Below are 14457 nucleotides of genomic sequence, written 5' to 3' on the forward strand. Positions count from 1 at the left end.
CCGGGTATGGAGGGATTTTCTTATGAGGAGATGTTGAGTAGGTTGGGCCTGTACTCATTGGAGCTTAGAAGAATGAGAGGCGACCTTATTGAAACATATAAGATTCTTAGGAGGCTTGACAGGGTAGATGCTGAGAGGTTGTTTCCCCTTGTGGGAGAGTCTAGGACCAGAGGGCGTAATCTCAGAGTAAGAGATCACCCATTCCAAAGAGAGATGAAGAGGAATTTCTTCTCTCAGAGGGTAGTTAATCTATGGAATTCATTACTGCAGAGGGCTGTAGAGGCTGGGTCGTTAGGCATATTCAAGGCAGTGATAGACAGATTTTTAATCAGTAAGGGAATCAAGGATTATGGGGAAAAGGCAGGAAAGTGGAGTTGAGGATTATCAGATCAGCCACGATCTCATTAAATGGCAGAGCAGACTCGATGGGCTGAATGGCCTACTTCTGCTCCTACGTCTTATGGTCTTATAGAACTTGTTCCTTGAACTATGAGTGACAGATCCCAGTGCTTTCACTAGACTTTCCCATTCCCACTGGAAGTCAGGCAAAGCCCATGGCTAAATAAGTAATGAGCATTTGCTGGTTTTGCACACAGAAACTGTAAATGAGCATTGGGCCTGAGGAGCAGATCTACACCTCTCCAGTGGTTTGTTGCTGATATTCAGTTATATTCTTTCTATGTTTGGAAACGTATTGAAAACGTGTCGGGGTTGAACAAGTCACCTTGTCACTGACACCAAGTTGCCAACCCTGGTTCGCCATCTTCCCCGAGGTTCCATAATGCGACCACCTTCCTCTAACCGCCCGCCCCACCTCCCGCCAACCCCACCACCACGCTCCTGCCATTGCCCGTGCGACATCTCCATCCTTGCACACTCCCCCATCCCATGCCAATTGGAAAGCAAACAAGGTCTTAGTTAATAAAAACAAAAAACTACTGCGGATGCTGGAAATCCAAATCAAAAACAGAATTACCTGGAAAAACTCAGCAGGTCTGGCAGCATCGGCGGAGAAGAAAAGAGTTGACGTTTCGAGTCCTCATGACCCTTCAACTGTTGAAGGGGTCATGAGGACTCGAAACGTCAACTCTTTTCTTCTCCGTCGATGCTGCCAGACCTGCTGAGTTTTTCCAAGGCCTTAATTACTCAACAGGACGACGTTTGTCAGTCAGTCAAACTGACTTTTCATTCCATCTCCCAATATTTATATAACTAATAAATTATCAAAAAGCTTGAAAACACATTTTTTTAATGTCACTAAGATTTTTCTCCCGGAGGTTGCTCATAATAGCGACCTGGAGAATAATCTTTCGTTCCGGGAGACTCCGGAAGGGCCAATCCTGAAGAGTCGACGATCTGACATTGACCCAATGAAGAAGTGACTGATTGATATCCCGTCGTGCATTTGCCCTGGTTGTCTAGTGGACTTTGACCGTCTTTAGTAGACATTGAGTGCTCTGATAACAAATACCCATTTTCCATTGCTGATCAAAAATCAGGTAGCAGTCAGCATTCATGCAACGCGTTGTGGAACGTCTCTTACAATGCTTTGTTTTTTTTCCCCCTACCCTTTGCTGTTGCAGAAGCAGAGTGACGGGAGATGAGCACCTTTAAAGAAAAAGAAATGAAGCTGTGGTTTATTTCTGGCTGAAGAAAGTCTTCGACTATTCTGGGCCTAATGCTGCCTTTAGCTGCTGCTCAGACTGATCAGACGCTGCATTGGGAGGCTGCAGCTGTGGTTCAAACTCTCTTTTGTTTTGTGTGTGTGCGTGTGTATGTGTGTGTTATGGCACCATTACTGTAAATAGACAGTGATATAGCGGACACAGCAGGGACGGGGTGCCTGCCCGTGTTTTGAGCGCCCTGCACTTGCCACAGTCGAGGAATTAACGTCAGGTGCACAACGCTTTTTTTTGTAAATAGCAGGACAGAAAAAGAGTTAGGTTTTGATGTGTTTGTAAAATGAAGCCTCTTATCAGGTGAATCCGAATTGAGATAATGGCGGTAGTTCGATGTTCAGAACAGAGCCAACCCACCACAAGGCATTCTTGTTCGGTCATCGTTCCTCATCAGCGAGGAACGTGTCGGTGAAATAATTTTATAAACCCCCTGCTTGCACAGGGGTCGCAACCTGGATCTATTTAACTTTTATTTTTTTTTTCAAGATTTTCCTGGTGGTTTTTTTTCTGTCCTGCCCTTTCCCCACGCACCCCACCCCAACCCAACCCCCCACCCCACCCCCCGACTTGGCATCTGTACTTCAGGTGGCACATTGTTTACATGGGGAAAATTGGAGGATTGAACCCATTCCCGTCAATGGATAGCGATGGCAATTAGTTGCTGTGTGGCGAACTGGAGCATGCACCCAGTGAGCAACGTTTGCGCCACAAGGTAAAGAATGGTCTTCCGGGGTATGTTGTCACGGAGAGAACGGAGCAAGGGGGTTAGATCCACTGTGATCTGAATGCCTTCTGTTGAGGCCTCGAGTATAATCAGGCTATAAAAATTGTGAAAGGTTTGATTTTCTTAGAGCTTTGTGCCACTCACTTTTACGTGGGGCAGTTTAAACCAAAATGGCATTTACGCAAAACATTTAAAAAAAAAAATTTTTACTGAGGGAACTACGTAACTGGGGTCCAGTTATGAATTTGGTATTTAATCAGCAAGGGTAGGTTCAGTTTATTCAGTGGCATGAATGAGGGATTAGATCTGTGCTCGCCAGAATAGGAATTGTCAAGCAAGTGATATGCAGGGAGAACTGTACTAATTTAAAAATATATATATATGTGTGTGTGTGTGTGTATGTGTGAGTGCGTGTGTGTGTGTGTGTATGTATGTGTATATATATATATAAAATATATATATATATATTAACAGTCATTGTCGCTATGAGAAACCAAAAAAAGTATAATTTTTTTGCCTGAGGTGGTTTTTAACAGAAGACTTGAAAAAAAGGAAGGATCTGTGAAGGGGTATTGGATTATGGAAATACAAATGAAAAAGTGTGCAGGTATTCAAGCAGAACTGCAACTTGTCCTGTTTGGTTATAGGACCGTCATTACTGAGGAGCTTAACATCTAGAATGATCTTACCCAGTTTACTGAGGCAGCTGCACCCAGCTAGCCTTTTCTTCTGATTGCTGAATGTATTACTTGGGTACACACTTGACTGAGGGATAACCCCACCTTGATACACTACAAGCATGTTTCTATGAATGGAGAAGACCTGTGGGTGGGGCGGGGGGGTGGGGGGGCATATGTGGGTGGTGGGGGTGGGGGAGGCAGGTACCTGAAGGGGAACAGCGTTTTGCACTGTGAACCTTTAATTTCCCGGCCTGGATTTCCAAACAGTTTAAGAGATGGTGGTTGCAGGTGCTCTCTTTGGTTGACATTATTTGACCTTCTCATAAACTTTTTAACTTGACACTTTCGGATCCTTTCTTCTTTCTAGACAATGGGGTGGCATTAGTAATCGTGGAACTGTCACCCTTCTTTACGTGTTTTATTGTAAGGCTGGAAGAATTTCCTGCTGAGATGCCTTTGCCTGTTGCTATGTGATCATGTTGGATAAAGACAACTCTCTCCTACCTCGGTGAAATTCAGTGACAATGTTTGATTTGAAGCTTTAGTCATTATTTTAATACTTCTTTTAGTTGATGGCAGAGTGTACACCAGTTGGGTGTCAGTCCCCATCTGGAGTGGCAGCACTTATGTCATCCCACATCTTTTTAGAGAGGTAGCAGTCCACCCAACCCATATTGAGAATGTTATCAAGATGGCAATATTATTACTAGAATCACAGTGATTGTGATTCTGTCATCAAGGTCGCCAATTGGGACTTAAGCTCCTTTTATTAAAATCCAAATTTGAATTTCGTGCAATTTTGAATTTAGGATTAATTTTACCTGACACAGTAAAAATCCCTTCAAAGGAAGAAAGTCCGGTGAGATTGTTTACTGGGTAACTCAGCCATACAGCTCGAGATGATTCTAGCTGAGATGATTCCCCTCACAGAGCTGTGATTGTGGTAGCGGGCTGTGATTAGCCTTAAAGCCCAGGGTTCAAGTGGGGAAAGATACCCAGTGTCTCACCTCCTGATTGCTACTCAGTGATCCCCTATCAGAAGCACATAAATGTAGGTTTTGGGTGAGGATGGGTTTCAGCTGACATGTTCCTTCCCCTCTTGACCCCATCCGTCAACCCCCCCCCACATCAGCAAACCCCTGATATCAATAAAAGGCACCATGAAGGTGTCAGATTATGGTAAAAAATGTCCTTTAGGGAAAGAAACTTGACATCCTTACCCATTCTGACCTATGTGTGACCCCAGTTTGGCTGCCTCTTACCTACCCTCTGTAGCAGCCCCGCAAGCCCATGTTGTCTCAAACGGCTTTGCTTCAGAACACGCCACCATCACTTCTTGGGTCATCTAGGGATGGACAATAAATACTGACCATGTCAGCGATGCCCGCTTCCCAAGCGTGAATAAAAATGCAAATGGACACCTGGGCAAGGTTCATGAGTCGACCATGGAAATGCTCCTCGTCGAAGAGTCAATCACTTCAGGAGGGGGAGAGATTGGGAAGAAAAAGACCAAACTGCTTATGACCTAGGCAGACGCTTCAAAAATAACCATGGCAAGGCCTCATTATAAGCGGCAAATAAACTAAAGTAAAGTAAAATAACAAGCAGGCAATAGTGCCCCTTTCAGTCTTTGGTCTCCAACAGATTATGAGTGAATTGCCTACTTTAAAAATCCAACTCGTACCAGTCAACAAGAAAGTGACTTTAAAGTGACACTGCCCATCTACCAGCAGTTAGACGCGAGAGAAATGGATTGGGTTGGCCTGTGGTGGTGTGTTATTGATGAAGGATTGTAGTGTGCCTCCAGCCCAATAGCTCAACACTGAAGGGGAAACATTATAACTAGCAGAGAAATTGCATTATGACGTAGCAGTCAAGTTTAAAGGAGAAAATAATACCTCCTGTAATTAGGGCAACTGAACGCCTAGGAGTAAATGGAGGCTGATTAAGCTGATTGGGTTGTGTAAATTTATTAACCTCCATTGGACCCCGAGATCAAGTTCCAGCATTTAATTTGTTTGTTGATCAAGAAACCAAATGGAACTGGAAAGGAATAATTTTCATTTATTCCCCCAGAATTTTGTGTTATTTTCCAGTCTGACCACCACATATTAAAATATATATTTATTTATTTATGGGATGCAGGCCTCGCAGGCAAGACCAGAATTTATTGCCTATCCTTAATTGCCCTTTAGAGGGCCGTGGCGAGTCGTCTCCTCGAATACAACTGAGGGGCTTGCTCGGCTGTTTCAGACGGCAGGAAAGGTGTCAACGACATTCGTGTGACATGATATTGCCACCCTTTCTCTAAATGGAAAATAATTGGCCATGTATTTCCGCCAGATTCCATTCACACTACAGGGTACACAATGATGCATGAAACTACACACTCTCTCTGTATGATCATGTAAGTGGCCCGTGGTCTTTTTGCTTGTTGCTCCAGCTCTGGTGGTATGGAATTGAGGGGAACCCGATGGAATATAAATTAGAACATGAGCTGATGCAGGTTTTTCTTTTTAACTCTAAGGCATTTGATATCTAGAAAAGTTAGCAATGAGGAGCTGAACTGCACTGCTCTGCACTGCTAAAGAGCAAATACATTGCATCTTTTAATAAGGACAGTGGTATAAATATCACCCCTTCACCTCCCTTTCCTTGCTGGGTTATACAGCATTTGTGCAAAATCAAAGTAAGAACTATTGCACTAAGTTGAACTAGAAACCATAGAATTCTGGCTGGTCTTTCCCCCAATAGCCTAGTGAGTACAGATACTGTCCGGTGTGGTACAAAATTACATGTACCGAAATGTACCCCCAGGTTTGCTCTTTGATCTAATACTGTGTTAAGTAATCTCTGTGAGAAAAGTGCTTGGATATTGCAATTGGTCTTTATGTCCCTGGACTATGAAGGGAAAAGACATTGCAGGCTTCCGCCACCTGATTACCATCCTAGTTAATCCATGCTGTAACATATGGACACGCAGATGTTGAATAAAGCAAGGATTGGATTCCACATTTATGCCCTCCCTGGTCTGAACAACAGCTTCCATTTAAACAGGGCCTTTAAGGTAGAAAATGTCCTTCGGCACTTCACAGGATCATAACCAATCAAAATGTGACACCAAGCCACATGAAGATATATTAGGATAGGTGACCAAAAAGATTGGTCAGAGAGATAGATTTTAAGGAGGGTCTTAAAGGAGATGGAGGGGGTTCAGGGAATTCTTAAGCTGTGGACCGAGGCAACTGAAAAGTGGCTGCTTCATTTGGACATTTTGGCTTGTCAGGAATGTGACTCATTTGCAGATCAACACAATATATTTCAGCAGCAGATCAGCCCCCTGTATACTGTACTGGGATAGCTAGCGAGGGGAAGGAGGAAGGATAGATTGGGGAGTGGGAAAAGTGTTAGAGCTGTGGAACATGCAGTATTTCCCTTTTGGTTTTCAGCTCTTAGTTAATCCTGCTCTGCTCTAGGATGGCATCTGTTGCTAACGATCTGGTTTTGTCCTTGTAATAACCGAGCAGTCGTCCTGTGTTTTCAGAGAGAGACTCCTGCCAGCTTCTAACTGCTGTCTCTGCACTGTGAGGGTGCGCTCAGTCTTGCTTAACAGTCAGCTTTGGGCCAATAGCTGAGTCATTCTCTGATACAAAATGGCTGTAACATTGCATTGCTCTTGTGAGTGAACCCCAATGCCTTTTATCATCCATGTGCTTTTTTTTTTATTTTTGAACTATGAGAAGTTCAGATCTGGAAGTATTTTCCTGTGGGTACAGCTTTTTATTTTGCTTTTGCTTGCTCTTCAACTTGGGGTGGGACAGTGAAAGTTGATAGCCGTCAGAAGATGAACCTTTCTTCCTTGCCTTTTAACACCTCCCTCCCTGTCCCCACAAAAGCCTGAAAGGTTTTGCTTGAGTATCATGTAAAATCCAAATGGTAAATACTGTGACATTTAGGCTTGTGAAGTCTTGATTGGCCTAGGGTCCAAATTGTTTGTCTAGGTGGGGGTGAGAGGAATAAAATGGAAGGGTTTTGTATTGTCTGTGCTAAACGTCTTTTAGGTTTGCTTGCAAGAATGGCGATGGTTATGTAATGGTTGAATACAACGTAATGTGCTTGCCTTTCTGCCTATTTTGTTTAATGGCTAACCATGACTTTGCAGCTCCAGGGAATAGATATGCACCACACTAATACAAGCCCTTTGTATAGGAGTATCAGAATAGGGGATAGTCTGTTCAGCATTTCGAGCTTCTTTCATCTCTTATTAGATCATGGGTGATCTGTGCCTCAATTCCTTTTACCTGCCTTTATCCCAGACTGCACTTACCGAGTAAATATCCATTGACCGCTGTGTTGAAAATATCATTGTGCCAGCATTCATGGCCTTTTGAGGGTGAGAATTGCACATTTCTGCTACTCTTTGTGTGGAAAAAGTGCTTCCTAATTTCACGCTTAGCTCTCATTTTAAGATTGTGTCCCCATGATCTTGTTTCTCACCAAAGGAAATAGTTATTCTGTATCTACCCTTTCAAATCCATTATTTTGAACACTTCCATTAGATCGCTCCTCAACCATCTAAACTCAAGAGAATTTATGCCATGTCTAGGCAACCAATCCTTGTTATTTAACCCTTTAAACCCTAGCATCTTTCTGGTGAACCGGCACTGTATCCACTCCAAGGCCAATATCTCCTTCACATTATGCAGAACAACATTAAAAAGTTACCTACTTGTTATCCAATCATCAGCCCATGTCACAAGGTTACTTTGAATTTTGAAACCTTTTATTTCTGCTAATCTGATGTGCATAATCTTATCAAATGCTGCCTGGAAGTCCATATGAACAACGTCTGTGGGCACTGCCCTGTCTACCATAATAGTGGGCGCCTCAAAAATGTCACATAAATTAGTCAATTATAGTTTACAAGTCCACACTGACTCTTTGATCAACCAATGATTGTTCAAATGTTTAGTCACTGTGTCCCCGATGATAGATTCCAGTAACTTTTCCACAATTGACAGGTCCATGATTTCCTGGTTTCTTCCTCCCTCCCTTAATACATAATAGAGTGACAATTGCAATTTTGCAAATCAAAGCCACAATATTCACATTTAGATCACATTGAGAAATTATGGCTAATGCACCTGCAGTTTCTGTACCTATTTCCTTTAAAACCATAATGGTGGAATCCATCAGGTCTTGTAATTTGTCTACCTTAAGTCCTGTTATTTTCCCCATTACACAATTTTGATTTATATTAAATCCAATAAGTTCCTCTCCTTGGCCTTACTTTTAGGTTCCCTTTGAATCTTTGGTATTTTGTCCTCTTCCTCTTCTAATGGATACATAATATTCATTTTATACAACTGCCCATTATAGTCTTACCTGCATCTGCCTTTAATGGGCCCATATTCTTCCTTACCACTCTTCTTTTAATACATTAATAAAAACTTTTACTGTTAGCTTTGATATTTTTCCATTATTTTCTTTGAAATCCGCCGGTGCTTTTCTCCCAGTTAACCGTTTCTTTGAGCTCATTAGCTTGAATGCTGTGTCTCTCACCTCATGTGATGACCATTTTATGGACGGTCAGCCTCCAACTGTACAACGTGTTATATCACACAGTGTAGGCACCAGGAGGTGGTATTATCAACTGCGAAGTGGCAGAGACGGGCAAATCCTATAGGGTGATTATGAGGCACACTTCGCTGGGTATTTTCCTTTTGCACTTGGTAGAAAAGTTACACCCAGAAGGAATAAGTCTTGATCTTTTTGTGCTTCATTTACTTTTCACTAATGCTGAGTTTTAATTGTCTACATGTTGAGCTCCTTGTTCCCAAAGGCAAGAACCCTGTTATCCCAGGAAGAGTAAGGAAGAAAAAAAACAATCAAACATGAAAAAAAAAAGGTGGCACTTCTTAATGTTCAAGGCCTTCGCACACAGTTACTTCACCAAATGTTTCTGGAGCATATTATACCCTCTTTTTTTTAAAAAAAAAAAAGAATCAAGCCTTTGGGGATGCAACTCAGATTCTTCATCGTAAATTATTAAATAAAATAATCCTGGGATGAAGCTGACACTTTCACCTCACCCGGCTCTGCCAAACCCCAGGAAGCTGCTAAAGCAAATTGCATAGCCAAGGCCTTGGAACTGCTCCTTGATGATGGGCTGAGGCTGAATCTCGTAACCGTAGGAACCAGCAAAAGCAGTCAGTAGTGACTCTTTCCCTCAAATGGACTCGATCAACGTTGAATTGTAAAATGCATCCTCCAACAGCTGTGTTAGTGTGTTTTTTATTACTAGTATACTTTGATTTACTAAATTGAAAAAAAAATGAATGCTAAATTATTTGATTAAAATTTTCAAATAAACCTGGGCTGCATTTAGTATTTTTTTTAATTACTACATTAGCTTTTTGTTTTTTTTCCTGTCAGCGTATTCGAGTGAATTGTTGAGCCACACACGTGACCAGGGTCCGCTGCAAGATGCCGCAAGGAGTTGTGTGACATCCAGTGTACATTTTGCATATATTGATGCTCAGCAGAAGTTTGTTAATCATTTGGAAAGCTGAGAAGATGCTTCCCCTTGTCGGGGGAGCCTAGAACTAGGGGACACAGTTTAGAAATTAGGGGGTCTCCCATTTAAGATGGAGATGAGGAGAATTTTTTTCTCTCAGAGGCTGTGGAAGTTCTCCTTCCTGGAGAGCAGTGGAGGCTGGGTCATTGAATTTATTCAAGGTTGAGTTGGACAGATTTTTGATCGAGAGGGAGTCAAGGGTTATGGGGCGGGGGTGGGGGGGGGTGGGGGGGTGGGGGGGGGGGCGCTGGGGTCAGACAGGAAAATGGAGTTGAGGCCACAGTCATACCAGCCATGATATTATTGAATGGCGGAGCAGGCTCGAGGGGCCAAATGGCCTACTGCTCCTTGTTCTTGTGAAAAGTAAGACCTGAATTTATATGGCACTGGTCACCTCGGTAACCACTCCCGCCTGCTTTGGCCTACATGGCTGCAGTGACACATTCCTGTTGAAGTGGCTAAGTGAGCCCCTCCGTTTGCTTTATACTTGCTTCAAGAGGGCAGCCCCCATCACACCTTCTCAGGTCAATGGGCAATAAGCGCAATCTTTCTGGTGTCACCCACATCCTGAGAACAAATATATTTATGGAAATTCTACCCGCCAACCATTTGACATACAAGAAAAATAGGACGACAAGTGGAGAAGCACCTGATGCTACATTTCCAACCAGTAACCACTGTATTTCCTGAGGCAAGCAGAAAAAGGCTACCCCAAGTCAACAACAACTTACATTTATACAGTACCTTTACCATTGTAAAATGTCCCAAGGTACTTCGCAGGAGTGATTACCAAACAAAGCTTGACGTGGTGACACATTTATAGTCACTGGACTGGTATTCCAGAAGCCAACGCTAATGCTCTGGGGACATATAGTGAAATTTAAATTCAATTAATAAAATAAAATTTCCGGAATTAAAGCTAGTGTCAATGATGGTAACCATGACAACTGTCATTCATTGCTGTAAAAAAAACACCTGGTTCACTAATGTTCTTTATGGAGGGAATTTTTAAAAATTCATTCATGAGATGCAGGCGTTGCTGGCTAGACTAGCATTTATAGCTTGGAAGGGAACTTGAAGGTGGTGGTGTCATGCATCGGTTGCCTTTGTTCTTCTGGATGGTAGAGGTTGCAGGTTTAGAAGGTGCATTGGAAGGATCCTTGGTGAGTTGTTGCACTGCATCCTGTAGATGGTACACACTGCTGCCACTGTGCGTCAGTGGTGGAAGAAGTAAATGTTGAAGGTAACAAAAACAGAAAATACTGGAAAAATTCAGCAGGTCTGACAGCGTCTGTGGAGAGAGAAATAGAGTTAATGTTTCAAGTCCGTATGACCCTTCTTGAAGGTGTTGGATGAGGTGCCAATCAGGGGAGCTACTTTGCCATGATTTGTATCGAGCTTCTTGTTGAAGCTGCACTCATCCAGGCAAGTGTAGAGTATTCCATCACACTCCTGACTTGTGCCTTGTAGATGGTGGACAGGCTTTGGGGAGTCAGGAGGTGAGTTACTTGCCACAGAATTCCCTGCATCTGACCAGCTGTTGTAGCCATAGTATTTATATGGCTGGTCCAGTTCAGTTTCTGGTCAATAGTAACCCTCAGGATGTTGATAGTGGGGGGGATTCAGCAATGGTAATGCCATTGAATGTCGAGGGAGATGGTTAGGTTCTCTCTTGTTAGAGATGGTCATTGCCTGGCGCTTGTGTGGGGAAAATGTTACTTGCCACTTGTCAACCCAAGCCTGAATATTGTCCAGGTTTGGCTGCGTGTAGCCACGGACTGCTTCACTATCTGTGGAGTCATGAATGGTGCTGAACATTGTACAATCATCAGTGAACATTCCAATTTCTGACCTTATGATGGAAGGAAGGTCATTGATGATGCAGTTGAAGATGATTGGGCCTAGGACATTACCCTGAAGAACTCCTGCAGCGATATCCCGGGTTGTGATGATTGATCTCCAGCAACCACAACCATCTTCCTTTGTGCTAGGTATGGCTCCAACCAGCGGAGAGTTTTCCCCGATTTCCATTGAATCCAATTTTGCTAGGGCTCCTTGATGCCACACTCAGTCAAATGCTGTCTTGATGTCAAGGGCAGTCACTCTAACCTCACTGGAGTTCAGCTCTTTTGTCCATGTTTGAACCAAGGCTGTAATGAGGTCAGAAGCTGAGTGGCCCTGGTGGAACCCGAACTCAGGCGTCAGTGAACAGGTTATTGCTAAGCAAGTGCTGCTTGATAGCACTGTCGACGACACCTTCCATCACTTTACTGAGGATCGAGAGTAGACTGATGGGGCTGTAATTGGCCGGGTTGGATTTGTCTTGCTTTTTGTGTACAGGACATACCTGGGAAATTTTCCACATAAAGCCAGGTAGATGCCCGTGTTGTAGCTGTACTGGAACAGCTTGGCTAGGTGTGTGGCTGGTTCTGGAGCACAAGTCTTCAGTACTATCGCCGGGATATTGTCAGGGTCCATAGCCTTTGCACTATCTAGTGCCTTCAGCTGTTTCTTGGTATCATGTGGACTGAATTGAATTGGTTGAAAACTGGCATCTGTGATACTAGGGACCTCTTGAGGAAGCCAAGATGGATCATCCACTCGGCACTTCTGGCTGAAGATGGTTACAAATGCTTCAGCCTTGTCTTGTGCACTGATGTGCTGGGCTCCCCTATCATTCAGGATGGGGATATTTGTGGACCCTCCTCCGCCTGTTAGTTGATTAATTGTCTACCACTATTCCCGACTGGATGTGGCAGGACTGCAGAGCTTAGATCTGATCCATTGGTGGTGGGATCGCTTAGCTCTATTTATTGCATGCTGCTTCCACTGTTTGGCATGCAAGTAGTCCTGTGTTGTAGCTTCACTATGTTGATACCTCATTTTTAGGTATGCCTGCACTCTTCATTGGACCAGGGTTGATCCCCTGGCTTGATGGTAATGGTAGAGTGGGGGGATCTGACAGGCCATAAGGTTACAGATTGTGTTCGAATAGGAACATAGGAGCAAGAGTAGAATAGGAACATAGGAGCAAGAGTAGAATAGGAACATAGGAGCAAGAGTAGGCATTTCAGCCTGTTGTGCATGCTCTGCCATTCAATTAGATCATGGCTAATCATCTACCTCTTACCCCAGTTTTCACACTATCCCCATACCCCTTGATGTCATTAGTATCCAGAAATCTATTGATTTCTGTTTTGAACATGCTCAATGATTGAGCTTCCACAGCCCTCTGGGGTAGAGAATTGCAAAGATTCACCAGCCTCTGAATGAAGAAATTCCTCCTCATCTCAGTCTTAAATGGCCTGCCCCTTATTCAGAGGCTGTTCCTCTGGTTCTAGTCTCACCAGCCAGGGAAACATCCTACCTACATCTACCCTGTCGAGTTCTGTAAGAATTTTGTAAGTTTCAATGAGATCACCTCTCATTCTTCGAAAGTGAGAGAATTCAGGCCCAGTTTCCTCAATCCCTCCTCATAAGACAATCCTGCCATCCCAGGCATTAACCTCCGTTGTACTTCATCAATGGCAAGTATATCCTTCCTTAGATAAGGAGACCAAAACTGTACACAATACTCCAGGCGTGGTCTCGCCAAGTCTCCATACAATTGCAGCAAGACATCTTTACTCAAATCCTCTTGTGATGAAGGCTAACATACCATTTGCTTTCCTAATTGCTCACTGCACTCGCATGCTAGCTTATAGTGACTCAGGAACAAGGACACCCAGGTCCCTTTGGACATCAACACTTCCCATCCTCTCACTATTTAAGAAATACTCTCCCTTTCCGTTTTTTCTCACAAAATGGATAACTTCACACTTATTCACATTATATTCCATCTGCCATGTTCTAGCCCACTCACTTAGCCTGTCCAAATCCCCTTGAAGCCTCAAATAAAACAGAAAATGCTGGAAAAACTCAGGAGGTCTGACAGCATCTGTGGAGAGAGAAAAACAGCCAATGTTTCGAGTCTGTATGACTTTACTTCAGAGTCTGATGAAGAGTCATATGGACTTGAAACGTTGGCTCTGTTTCTCTCTCCACAGATGCTGTCAGACCTGTTGAGATCTCCAGCATTTTCTGTTTTTATTTCCGATTTCCAGCATCTGCAGTATTTTGCTTTTACCCCTTGAAGCCTTCTTGCATCTTTCTCACAACTTACATTCCCGCCTAGTTTTTGTGTCATTAGCAAATTTGGAAATATTACATTTGGTCCCCACATCCAAATTGTTTATGTAGATTTTGAACATCTGTGGCCTCAGCACTGATCCTTACGGTTCACCCCAAGTAACAGCCCGCCATCCTGAGAATGACCCGTTTATTCCCACTCTGTTTTCTGTCTGTTAACCAATTCTCAATCCATACCAGTAACTTACCCCCAATCCCATGTGCTCTAATTTTGGTTACCTCCTGTGTGGCACCTTATCTAAAGCCTTCTGAAAATCCAAATACACCACACCTAAAGGTTCTCCTTTATCTATGCTTCAGGTAACATCCTCAAAAAAACTCCTGCAGGTTTGTCAAACATGATTTCCCTTTCATAAATCCATGTTTGCTTTAGTGAATCACATTATTTTCTAAATGTCCAGTTATCACATCCTTTATAATAGATTCTAACATTTTTCCCTACTACTGACATCAAACTAAAGGCCTTTGGATATCTGTTTGCTCCCTTCCTCCCTCCTTAAACAGTGGGGTTACATTTGCTGCTTTCCAGTCTGCAGGAACCTTTCCAGAATCGATAGTTTTGAAAGATAATCACCAATGTATCCACCATTTTGAGAGCCACCACCATCA

At 43.2% G+C, this 14457-nt stretch overlaps 1 protein-coding gene across 4 annotated transcripts in view; it reads left to right on the top strand.

Moving 5' to 3' along the window:
• The window catches only part of zhx3b (zinc fingers and homeoboxes 3b), a 74466-nt gene extending 65011 nt beyond the window's left edge, over positions 1–9455 (top strand). For all 4 annotated transcript variants that reach the window (XM_078554973.1, XM_078554971.1, XM_078554970.1 and 1 more), the window contains one exon: positions 1584–9455. In XM_078554973.1, the coding sequence (XP_078411099.1) occupies positions 1584–1594 (11 nt within the window). In that variant the 3' untranslated portion in view covers positions 1595–9455. The remainder of the gene's footprint in view (positions 1–1583) is intronic.
• The last annotated feature ends 5002 nt before the right edge of the window (positions 9456–14457 follow it).

This window comes from Cetorhinus maximus, chromosome 13 (genome assembly GCF_964194155.1).
Source record: "Cetorhinus maximus chromosome 13, sCetMax3.hap1.1, whole genome shotgun sequence".
In the NCBI taxonomy this organism is placed as follows: domain Eukaryota; kingdom Metazoa; phylum Chordata; class Chondrichthyes; order Lamniformes; family Cetorhinidae; genus Cetorhinus; species Cetorhinus maximus.